Genomic DNA, 12,514 nt, shown 5'->3' on the forward strand with positions numbered 1-12,514 from the left:
TGAGGTCCCAGCAAGAGCCAGCTGATGGGGCACACAGTAAGGTCCCAGCAAGAGCAAGCTGATGGGGCACACAGTAAGGTCCCAGCAAAAGCCAGCTGATGGGGCACACAGTGAGGTCCCAGCAAGAGCCAGCTAATGGGGCACACAGTGAGGTCCCAACAATAGCTAATGGGGCACACAGCAAGGTCCCAGCAAGAGCCAGCTTGTTGGGTCCCTCGTGATGGCCTCATCCATATTCTATCCAATCAATGCCAACAGCCCTTTATTCTACTTCCTGCATCTTGTCCTGTAGATATTATATTCCCAAAACAAACTAGATGCCTGATTGAATTAAATCTTGTGGCTTCTCGTTTGTTTGTTAGTTTTGTTGTTTACGCCACACTCAGCAATATTCCAGCTTTATGATGACACTCCAGAGAATATTGTGAGCAACGATCCATGCCATCAGGGTATCACACTATCAACCAAGTTACCGAGCATTATTTCACTTCTTATGACAGGAATAGGTTGCTGGGGATCTATTATGACCCACAATACCCATGGGACTGAGGCTTACAACTGCATATCTGGTGTAAGAGTGAAACAAGTGGGGTCATCAACTTTACCAGAACAGGACTTTTGACTAGTGATTAAAGTTGCCAAATGTGACACACACCAAACAGCCATTATGGCCATCAATCTCCATGCTAATCTTTTCACAAGTCAAACAAGGTATTGGTGACCTCTTCCATTCCAGAAACCCATTCAGAGCTACTGCCTTACATCCAAAGATGTAACACCATAAACTCATTCACTCCGTCACTGTACAACATCCCGCCCACCTTGAACCTGCTCAAGTTCATATTCTGATCGCACTGTTATCACTTCCTGAATGAAATGAGTTCTCACCTCTTCGCACACACATTGAGATGTTTTTCATGTAATGGAAAAGTATACCAATATGATAAGACCGGAATTAAGATAACTGTGCACTGGAGATATAAAATGAAAATAGTTCAATTATCACCTCTGCCGTCAGCAAACAACAGTCAAAGTCAGTTCAATTGGGTGTAAGGCTTGGCTAAACATACATCTAGTTTTAACTGAGAGCGTCAGACCTATCCTGTCGACCAATAATCACAAATCATGATATATTTTATTACCTTGTCTGTCTGTTAGGTTGGTGAGAGTAGGAGGTGGAGCAAGGTCCATAGAATCTGATAGCATTAGCAGACGTGATGAAGAAAGCAGACGCAAGGAGCAGACGTCTGAATTGACAGTACAATACACTTACCATAGGTGTAAAATTCAAGTACAAAATGACTGAATATTCATTCACATAAAACATAGGTACAAAGGACCTCTGAATGTAAAGGAAATGAAAAAGTAATAAAGATAAGGTCTTCAGTCTTCAACTGAATGATTTAAGGGGAGATAACTCATCTCAGTTAGCTCAAGGCTGCACCTGTTGAGTTATTGCAGAAGACAGTAATTACGAGCTACTGTCTGTAACAACAAGGCAAGATAAAGTTTTTATGTGGAAGCAACATGAACATATCTGTATAGTTTAATTTTGAAAGGACCCCTTTCTAGACACTGTAAACTAGTGACTATGAAGAAATGATAATCATCATTAAATATTGACAAGACAACAATGACAGGTTGTCAGACAGACTTTCTCTGCATAAAAACATATTTGTTAGAATTAAAAATGCAATGTTTAGTCATCTGTATATGTTAATAAATTAACATCAACTAAAACTGATGCCACACCCTGTCTTACGGGTGTCACTCAATCACTCACTCAAGTTCCTGACTGATGTACGTCACCTTCAGGATGATGGCCTCACTTTTTACTCTCTTATTCTTAAAACTCATTTAGAACCATGCAGAACCAAAAAACTACAAAAAATCGTACAAATAAATTGTACATTCAATGATACATTTAAATCTGTCCTGTGATCAGAATTAGACACAGTTTAATATTTCAAAGCTTTTTTAGAGTTTATTGAACATTTTACCAAAACTTAACCTACATATGACATATACTCATAAATATTCATATACTACACAAAAGATATTGAGGACCACCTGAATGTTTCATATTCCTAAAGTCTGCCATGACAGATCAACTATAGTAATATGTACTTTAGTAATATACAAACAAATAGATATCAAGCAGAGATTATTGTGGCCAATTGTTAGTTCGTGAATGTTAGACAATGTGGAAGGACTATTGGTGTTCTCCCAAAATCTAATAATTTCTCATAAACTTGAATAAGCTTGAACTAGTTGGATTGAACTCATACATTCACCGTCAGCAGACTTTGAAATTCACTCCGGTACGCTACCCCATGACTACTGAACAGTGCTGAGGACAAGTAAAAATGCAATGATGGTAGTTCTCATTCACTCGTAGCACTTGAGGGCTATAATTCTGAACCAGTTCTCAATGCTTCAACTTTGCTACCAACTGTAAATGAATAAAACTGGGACAAGATGGACAGAACATGGTTAACGTTTTTGTCTTGTTCAAGCAGGACTAGCTACAAACTCGGTGGACTGGTGAAAAAAGGTTTACACTTGTCCTCTGGACCAGTCTTAGAAAAGACAAATTTCTAAGTCTGTGTCTGGAGTGAGTGAGTGAGTGAGTGAGTGAGTGAGTGAGTGAGTGAGTGAGTGAGTGAGTGAGTGAGTGAGTGAGTGAGTGAGTGAGTGAGTGAGTGAGTGAGTGAGTGAGTGAGTGAGTGAGTGAGTGAGTGAGTGAGTGAGTGAGTGAGTGAGTGAGTGAGTGAGTGAGTGAGTATGGTTTCATGCCGCTTTTACCAATATTCCAGCAATATCACGGCAGGGGACACCAGAAATGGGCTTCACACATTGTACCCATGTCGGGAATCGAACCCGGGTCTTCAGTGTGACGAGTGAACGCTTTAACAACTAGGCTACCCGACCGCCCCCTGTGTCTGGACATATGGGAGTTAACTCATGGTTAATTTCACCCTATCTGAAATAGTCGCAACAATTCCTGGTTGCTACGGGACTGGTAAAGATGAAATAATGTGAAGAAGCTAACAGTAAACTATGTTAATAGCAGACACACTTATAAAGAACTGACGGATATAGAGAACTTATTTTTTGGCCCCAGTCTTTTGCTGTATATATACTATATATATGCTGATAACGAACTACAGTTAAAACAAACTAAAATTAGTGGTCCCTTCAGTTCGTTATAACCGTAGTTTACTGTATTTCCTTGAAATTACACCTGAAGTTTTCATTCACAAAAATTGGTCAAGTCATTTAAATTTCAAGTGCTTAACTTGTTTCGACTTTCACTAATAAAAAAATGTAAAAAAAGTCCTGATATTTATCAAAAATATATTTGATTCATGATATCTCCCAAAAAAGAATTCAAATGTGCCTGAAGCTATAAGTCATAAAAGATTACTGGCTCATACTTCTATCATCTAACTCCAAGAAGTAGCAACCTACATGTCCAATGATTGGTCTCTGCATGACAGATGTCAGGAAGCTCGGCCAAACTGTAATGATTACTTTATAGCACAAAAAAATTAAAAAACAAAAGTTCACCAAAATGAAATGATCACATTGACAGTGATTGAAGACAGGTAATCCTCTTATTTCAAAGTCAGGTATAAAAGGCTCAAAAGGCTTAAAGAGAAAAATGGTTTACAGCTGAAAATGACAAAGTCTTATTGTTCTTAGATCCACACAATCAGATGAGGGACAGATTTCTGTCACCACCTGTCAATCAATCAGTGTGACATAGGCGGCTTGCTGATATCAACACATACGCATCCTATATACATGAAACACAAAACTAGTTGTCAGAAGACGGTATAAACGATTTAGGACTCTTCTGTAACAGATCCACTAAATGACGCTTATAGATGTTCTCCAAAAAGAATAAAAACTTTTTTCAAACAACAAATAAAAACACATCATGGAGACATGAAGTGACTAGTATAGCAGTTGGTTAAATGCGAAAGATGACATTATTCTTTATTCTTTACATTGAAATATATAATCCCAAAACATGTCATCAGTCATCCCTGTCTTTGGGAAGATATCATAATCAGGGGTTTGAACAAATCCTACGACACGGCTGCATAACAAAAATTGATTCACCAGAAAACATTGTGACAAGACTTTGTCTCTGCACATTCTAAATGTGATGCAGGGCAAACACTGCCATGAACCAGTCTGTGAGAAGGCCTTCCATGCTACCTAAGACACATCATCATGCTCTGTATAAGGAGTTGTTGACAAGGGTGGCTGCATGTAGTGGGGCTGGTCAGGCTCACTGACTTGGTTGATGCATGTCATTGTATCCCAATTGCGTAGATCGATGCTTACGATGTCACTGGATTGTCTGGCCCAGACTCAATTATTTACAGACCGCCGTCATATAGCTGGAATATTGCTGAGTGCTGAGATTCACAAAAAAATATTTTCGCTTGCTTGGCTATTTGGTTCTTATTTTTATTAATATTCTGAGCACCAAAACATACAGTTGAATTTGAAGGTGAATAAACAAGTGCTCCATCCTTCAAGACAATTCCCCATTATTTCCAAGGCCAGATAACTATGAGACAACCTGCACACTCAAATTCTAAGTAAGGGCTATCTAAAGCTAGAACCAGTCCCTGAACATGAATATGGAGAGCATAACATATGGTCTGGCTTAGTACACACATAACATGGTTAGTATCTACATTACAGCCACAATCTCTGGACAAGGGTCGCTAATATCTCTATCGATCTGTCATCAACACCCCTAAGTACTGTGTCCACTCATCTACCAACACTTCAGACATGATCAAATCAGTCGTCCACATTGGTTAATTACCCCTCGATGGCTACTAGCTCAGAGTGCCGCACCAACAGGAGGACTTGGACCAGTCTTTGTCGGCAGTGTTTAATAATGTGGTCAGTAGTGTGTGATAATGTGGTTAGTGTCCAGTCAATACAGGAAATGTCTGGACATCTGCCGTCATGATCCTTGAAAGGGCCTTCATCCTGGGACTGTAGGGAACAATCTGATTGGCTGTCCAATCTGACATCAAATGTAAAATATGGTAAATAGGGGTGAAAGAATTGAATTCGATCTTTCATCCACACATGATTCAATGATTCCATGCACTTAATTCACTGTCTGACACTTAGATTCAATGATGTTGGATGAAATATAGGAGTAATTCAATACTGTCCTATAACTACTTTTGCAACCAACATGGTGCACTTGTTACTGAATATTTCCATTGGCAGATACACATTCAATCCCATGCTTGCTTCCTTATAAAATAACTGCCTGCCTGGTCTAGCAGATAGATGTCTGCCCCGAGAAAGGAAGGTCGTAAGTTCGATCCCCAGCCGTGTCATATCAAAGGACGTTAAATGGTACTTGTTGTTACCCTGCATGGCACTTGGCAATAAAGGGCTAAAGCAAGGACTGGTCATCTTGGAGTCAGTGTACTGTGTCTGTGGGTGGGTATTCATGTTAAAAGTGCAGCATGGTATCTTAGAGGGCTAGCACTATAAAATCAGCTTTGTCCAGACAAGTACAAGCAGACACCTACACACAAGCATCCCTATATAAGTGCAATAATCTTGAACATGACGTTAAATCCCATTTCACCTCACCTTAAAAATTATTTTTTTCAAAATCTGAAAAGTTTTGTAAGCTTATTATATGATGTTGCCACTAACTTTCCATTCATAAACATATGCTAGTGTTTCACCGACTTACACAAAGGTCATGTACAGTACTATATAATATTTCAACATGGTGTTAGCCTATTGTCAATGGATCCAGAAAGATGTTTAGTTGTAAATCATAAGAAATAGCTGTGTATTCTAGTTTGTCAGTACTTAATGGAGGAATGTAGTGTATACAAACTTATGAAGTATTGACAAGAGGTGCAGGTTCAAGACATTAACATTGGTTCCATCAAAAGTAATAGTTGTTATGAAATGGTGATTTGAATTGAGCACTAGTAAGCATACACAAGTGAGCTAACCTATAACACAACAGCAAATTAAATTCCATGATTACCATTAGAAGGGACTATTCTAAATCAATGGGTATTGACAATACAGAGGAAGTAAATAAAACTCCCAAGTACATAGTTGAAAGTTTAATATATTTACTACTGTATGCCAGTATCTGTATATTAATCATATTCAACAACAAACAGATTGAGACACTGGCTATGTTTGCTGATCATGCTACAGCAAAGAGACTGTCCACAGTAAACATATTTAATGCATTTACAAATACGCTCATAAAACACTTTATTTCTGATGATAATCAGCAATCAAAAGAGAAAATAGCCATCACTGACCACTCATTAATATTTCAAATCGTAAACAGACTCGAACAAATAGTACATTATCACCATTTATCTATGAACAGGTTCGACTGTTTATACAGCACCACATCAAAGAAGTGCCGCCATTTAGTCCATTGTCAGTCTGAGCAACACTGTAGAACAACGTTAAACGACCCGGTCCGCGCCGGACTGTCTACTTGTGTAAGTCTGGTCGATGGTAGAAATGACGTTTCGGTTCCACACCATCGATTGTACCTTAGAAAAAGTTCGATTTTTCAACAGATTTCTCTTAATTATAAAAGATTCCAATTATTTACCTACTCGCCGAGTACTCCTGCATAAATAATGTAGATAAACAGCTTATCTGTACTGACAAAACCTCTCAACCGGAACGTACTGAGTATGTTGCTGCAAAAACATATTCACGTTAACAGTGTCCATTATGTAAAACACGGTCGAACAAATGAGCATGCATATTTCTACTGAATGACGAAACACACTCATAATCCTGAACAAAATACGGTGACGTTTTTCGAATGTTTTACGATCACGAGAATACAAGTTTCAGAGATTAGAATCGGCATCCGATGTCATTGGATTCGATGTCTGGAAATAGGATGGCTAATTTATTTCTTCAATAACCATAAAATGTGCAATGAACATTGAAGAAGCCCACGAGACGCACGTGCCATGAGTCGGCATCGATCAAACGTTATTCCTTGTTTTCACGAGCAGAACTGCATATCCCGGCAAATCAACAAAACGGCGTCCCATGGAGGTCAGCGAAGTACAAACACTACTGTCAATCGCAGACAACCTGGAATCATGTTTGGTGTCACATCACACGTGAGCGCGCGCGCCGCACGCGTGCTTTGAAATTGCAACACACACGCGACTAATGTTACTTGATGAAAATCAATAAATATACCGTCAACTGCACGTGCGGAGTATTTCAAATACCTCAGCTGTCTGAGTGTGTTTGAGCCCGAAGTCAGACTGTCTCCGGTAACATTAACATTTTAATTTTAACACGCGGAGCTTTGGGCGAGGTTTGTTTATTTAATCAGCATGTTAAGTAACCAAATCTCCCGAAGGATTCCCCAAAGCCAGAGAGTATTAATGAATGAAAATTGGTAACCCAAGAGTGATAATTGCCGATAGTTGTATCCCTTTTCATATGTAAATGCGACACCCATACAGAAATACACACATGCAACTGATTAGCCCTAAAACGAGGACTTATTTTAGTATTTGTGGAATCGTGGTCTTAGTTTCGTGCCCCGCCCACATTGGAGCATTATATCACCAAGCTTTTCCACCCTGATTCGAAATAACGCACGTGCACTTGACAATGGCCCATGTGGCTACTCGCACTAGTTCGCCTGAAAAATCAATGATTTGCATTTTTTTAATGCGTTCATCCGATAATTATTCAACCTCGTCGGCCTGTGCTAAAGAGACTCTTCTCACTATCAAGACAAACGCATGCATGCTGGCAGACTATTGCGTTGCGAATCAGTGGTGTACTTCTCTACACTAACCGAGTGTTATCGGGCTACTACTAGTAGTTGAAAAAACTCTCACGAGGCTGTGAATAATTTATTATGCTGTCTACTTCATGGTCTGGAGAGAGCAAACACGATATACAACAATTCGCTACCATAATAGTGCCAAGAATATATTGCACAGGTACATTGCGTTAGAGCTGTGTGTGTGTGTGTAATGAACGCTTGAGACACGGGACGGGACGGACGTTTGTCTGCGGGATACACACCTTTAGATTTAAATATAGCCCTTCTATTTCGAAAATTCATATCACCGAGAGGGAATGACTATATTTGTTGAAGAAGTGATCATCCTTTCCGTCGTTTCGAAAGCCTGCTGGAAAGTGATAAGATGATATCGGACATTTGGTTCCCTATTTAGCAAGCACCTGCTATTAGCTAGGCTTAGGTATTTCTAGCTGACCTACTGCTTGACACGACGGAGAATAAACATTAACAGAAAATCGATAGATGTATATTTAATATATATATAGCTGGACACAAAAATGTTTCCATGTCAATTCGTTCCAACCTTATTATACTTCAAACTGCAAAAACTAAGAGAAAAGACTAGACGTCTGTACTATCTATACCACAAAATGAGGGACTGCTAGATCGTGTGCTAAGATTACACCAATTAGATCACGTTTGTCTGGTCCAGAAATCTGCCATGAAAGAAAAGATTGTAACACGCCGGACCTTGAATACTTCATCACAGAATAATCCTAATTATATATATCAGAGTATAAGGGAGTATTTGAGGACTTGGCTTGCATGAAACTGTAAATAAAACCGCATGGTCTAATCTAGGGACTGCAGACTACCTATCACGAGTAGGCTACATCAGGAGCATATGTTGGCTCTTCCACCACGGGCGCTTATTATAGTAAGGAAGTGGCAATATTTAAAATTGTAGCAATCATTCTTCAAATATATTCACCCTTTCATGTTGCGTTTTGCCATCAAAAGCTTTGTATTAAAACGCGACTTGTAGATAGATACACGGGCGTGCGCCGAACCCGATTCGAACCGTGTTAGCCTTGTCCCGATCAGCTGGTTGAGCCACGTTGTGTCATTTCCAGTGATTCGATGCGATATTTCGCTCATGTGAGCTAAATTTGACTATGACATCTATGTCTGTGGGTAGGGAACATGTTAGCGAAGACAATGGAACACTATTTCAAATATGACAGATCTACCTGAAATGAAGAATCATAATTATAACGGTTGGGATTATGCCCACATGAAGAGCATCGTGTGCACATGTGAACTGTCAAAACAAAGATTGTGTCACTTACCTCGAAAAAAACATCCTATTAGAAAAACAACACTATGAGCGATGATTTCGTATCTAACTGGTCCCATTCCCGGTGAAACTGCGAAAGCTTAAGTGAATCCTTTACATAAAACATGCTTTCATCCACACGAACCGTAATCCGTATATCAATCCCTCTACGTTAGGTTGCGGCGATCGCAATGGGTTAATCCAGTCGGCAAGTGTGGATATAGTTCATGTTGAGGGGAGTCAGGATGTATGCGTCGATCCATTGATTTTTCTCCCGCTTGACGATCAACACTGTGTGCATCTATTGTAACCTTTTGAATTATCTGTTCGAAACAAAACAAATGTTTTGCCCCGTTATGCAGTCTCTTACGCGTATTATTTATAAACATTGCACATTGATGTTCGTTCTCCCTATAAATAATGTACTCGCCCACCATAACGTAAGCGCCCCCTTTAGGTGGCTGGTAATTTCGCACTGTGCTATGCGTGGGTAGGTATTGCTCGCCAAAAGCAAGAGATATACGGAGTGAATCACTGTGGACCATTTCTTACATTTTGATTTCAAGAAGGATAAACAAAACTGAGTGCCTGCTCACTGGTGTGGTATCACTGGTAGCGGCCAAGAATGCGCACACACAAAAATCTTATAAAATCACAACGCTCAATCGAAAACGAAATAAAAGTAGGCCCACTTCATTTAAGACCTTTAAATCTTGTCACCTATATTTTTTAACAGAAGCATTTGAAAGATTGCGTTAAGTCTAATGACTGTTATCTTTAAACTAAAACAGACAATTACTTGATTGGGCTAAACGATTAGTTAAAGGGGCCTTCTGGTAGAAATTGTCTCTTGCTACTTTTCACAATATACTAAATACAATGTATGTTCTTATTCTAGAATGACCATATCATTTGGTGCTTTTATAATTAGTTATATTTTAGTTTGAATGAATCCCGAATGTAGCTTTCATCATTTAAAGCGTTGTTTCAAATGGGATATTTTTCTTTATTATTTTGTCGACATTCCATTACAAAAATGTGCAAGAGATTAATTGCAATACCAATACACGTCTTACTGTTTTAAAGCGTTTAAATTATGTAGTTATTGGCAAATAGACAACAAAAATAAAATGAAAAATAAAAACAATTCTAGCCGCAAACCGTATTCAAAGCAGCTAATGATTTGGATGTCCTGGATGAGGCCACAGAAACAGGTACAGCTCCTTCTCCACACTGTTTAACTTTCAAAGCAAAAATATCTGAACAACGACAGCATTGGGTTCGCCGACATGAACTGCAGTAACTTTTACGTCATAAGCAGCAACCTTTGTTAATATTAATGCCTCTATTGTTAATATCTGTGTCCGGTTTGTAAACAATTGCAGGATGCCTCTCTTAGATTATAGACAACTTCCCGCCGGTATGTGTTTCAAGGGCAGGACGAAGCAGTGCCCCAATTTTAAGTCACTGTCACAAGGCACACGCTGAGACAGGCTGTACCTCGACTCACGTATATATAGACGTGTATACGTTGTAGGAATAGTATCACTGGTGTATAATGGCAGATTCAGTAGTTATAGTAATAGTAGCACCAGTGTATAATGGTAGAATCAGTAGTTATAGTAATAGTAGCACCAGTGTATAATGGTAGAATCAGTAGTTATAGTAATAGTAGCACTGGTGTATAATGGCAGAATCAGTAGTTATAGTAATAGTAGCACCAGTGTATAATGGTAGAATCAGTAGTTATAGTAATAGTAGCACTGGTGTATAATGGCAGAATCAGTAGTTATAGTAATAGTAGCACCAGTGTATAATGGTAGAATCAGTAGTTATAGTAATAGTAGCACCAGTGTATAATGGTAGAATCAGTAGTTTTAGTAATAGTAGCACCAGTGTATAATGGTAGAATCAGTACTTATAGTAATAGTAGCACTGGTGTATAATGGCAGAATCAGTAGTTATAGTAATAGTAGCACCAGTGTATAATGGTTGAACCTGTCGTTGTAGGAACAGTAGCAGCTGTGTATAATGGTTGAATCAGTAGTTGTAGTTATAGTAGCACCAGTGTATAATGGTAGAATCAGTTGTTATAGTAATAGTAGCAGCAGCGTATAATGGTAGAATCAGTTGTTATAGTAATAGTAGGGCCAGTGTATAATGGTAGAATCAGTCGTTGTAGTAATAGTAGCACCAGTGTATAATGGTAGAATCAGTAGTTGTAGTAATAGTAGCACCAGTGTATAATGGTTGAATCAGTCGTTGTAGTAATAGTAGCACCAGTGTATAATGGTTGAATCAGTAGTTGTAGTTATAGTAGCACCAGTGTATAATGGTAGAATCTGTTGTTATAGTAATAGTAGCAGAAGCGTATAATGGTAGAATCAGTTGTTATAGTAATAGTAGGGCCAGTGTATAATGGTTGAATCAGTAGTTGTAATAATAGTAGCACCAGTGTATAATGGTAGAATCAGTCGTTGTAGTAATAGTAGCACCAGTGTATAATGGTAGAATCAGTACTTATAGTAATAGTAGCACTGGTGTATAATGGCAGAATCAGTAGTTATAGTAATAGTAGCACCAGTGTATAATGGTTGAACCTGTCGTTGTAGGAACAGTAGCAGCTGTGTATAATGGTTGAATCAGTAGTTGTAGTTATAGTAGGGCCAGTGTATAATGGTAGAATCAGTCGTTGTAGTAATAGTAGCACCAGTGTATAATGGTAGAATCAGTAGTTGTAGTAATAGTAGCACCAGTGTATAATGGTTGAATCAGTCGTTGTAGTAATAGTAGCACCAGTGTATAATGGTTGAATCAGTAGTTGTAGTTATAGTAGCACCAGTGTATAATGGTAGAATCAGTTGTTATAGTAATAGTAGCAGAAGCGTATAATGGTAGAATCAGTTGTTATAGTAATAGTAGGGCCAGTGTATAATGGTTGAATCAGTAGTTGTAGTTATAGTAGCACCAGTGTATAATGGTAGAATCAGTAGTTGTAGTAATAGTATCACCAGTGTATAATGGTTCAATCTGTCGTTATAGTAATAGTAGCACCAGTGTATAATGGTTGAATCTGTCGTTGTAGTAATAGTAGCACCAGTGTATAATGGTAGAATCAGTCGTTGTAGTAATAATAGCACCAGTGTATAATGGTTGAACCTGTCGTTATAGTAATAGTAGCACCAGTGTATAATGGTTGAATCAGTAGTTGTAGTAATTGTAGAAGCATTGTATAATGGTAGAATCTGTAGTTGTAGTAATAGTAGTACCAGTGTATAATGGTAGAATCTGTCGTTGTAGGAATAGTAAAACCAGTGTATAATGGTAGAATCAGTAGTTATAGTAATAGTAGT

The 12,514-nt window shown here is 38.5% G+C and overlaps 1 protein-coding gene across 1 annotated transcript in view; it reads right to left on the reverse strand.

The window, feature by feature from the left end:
• The window catches only part of LOC124127008 (protein kinase C-binding protein NELL1-like), a 126,078-nt gene extending 116,712 nt beyond the window's left edge, over window positions 1-9,366 (reverse strand). Inside the window, exon 1 of the mRNA XM_046490504.2 lies at window positions 9,175-9,366. Within this exon, the coding sequence (XP_046346460.1) occupies window positions 9,175-9,241 (67 nt within the window). The 5' untranslated portion in view covers window positions 9,242-9,366. The remainder of the gene's footprint in view (window positions 1-9,174) is intronic.
• Between the last annotated feature and the right edge of the window lie 3,148 nt (window positions 9,367-12,514).

This window comes from Haliotis rufescens, unplaced genomic scaffold, assembly GCF_023055435.1.
Source record: "Haliotis rufescens isolate VD_foot unplaced genomic scaffold, xgHalRufe1.0.p SCAF_5, whole genome shotgun sequence".
Lineage (NCBI taxonomy): Eukaryota > Metazoa > Mollusca > Gastropoda > Lepetellida > Haliotidae > Haliotis > Haliotis rufescens.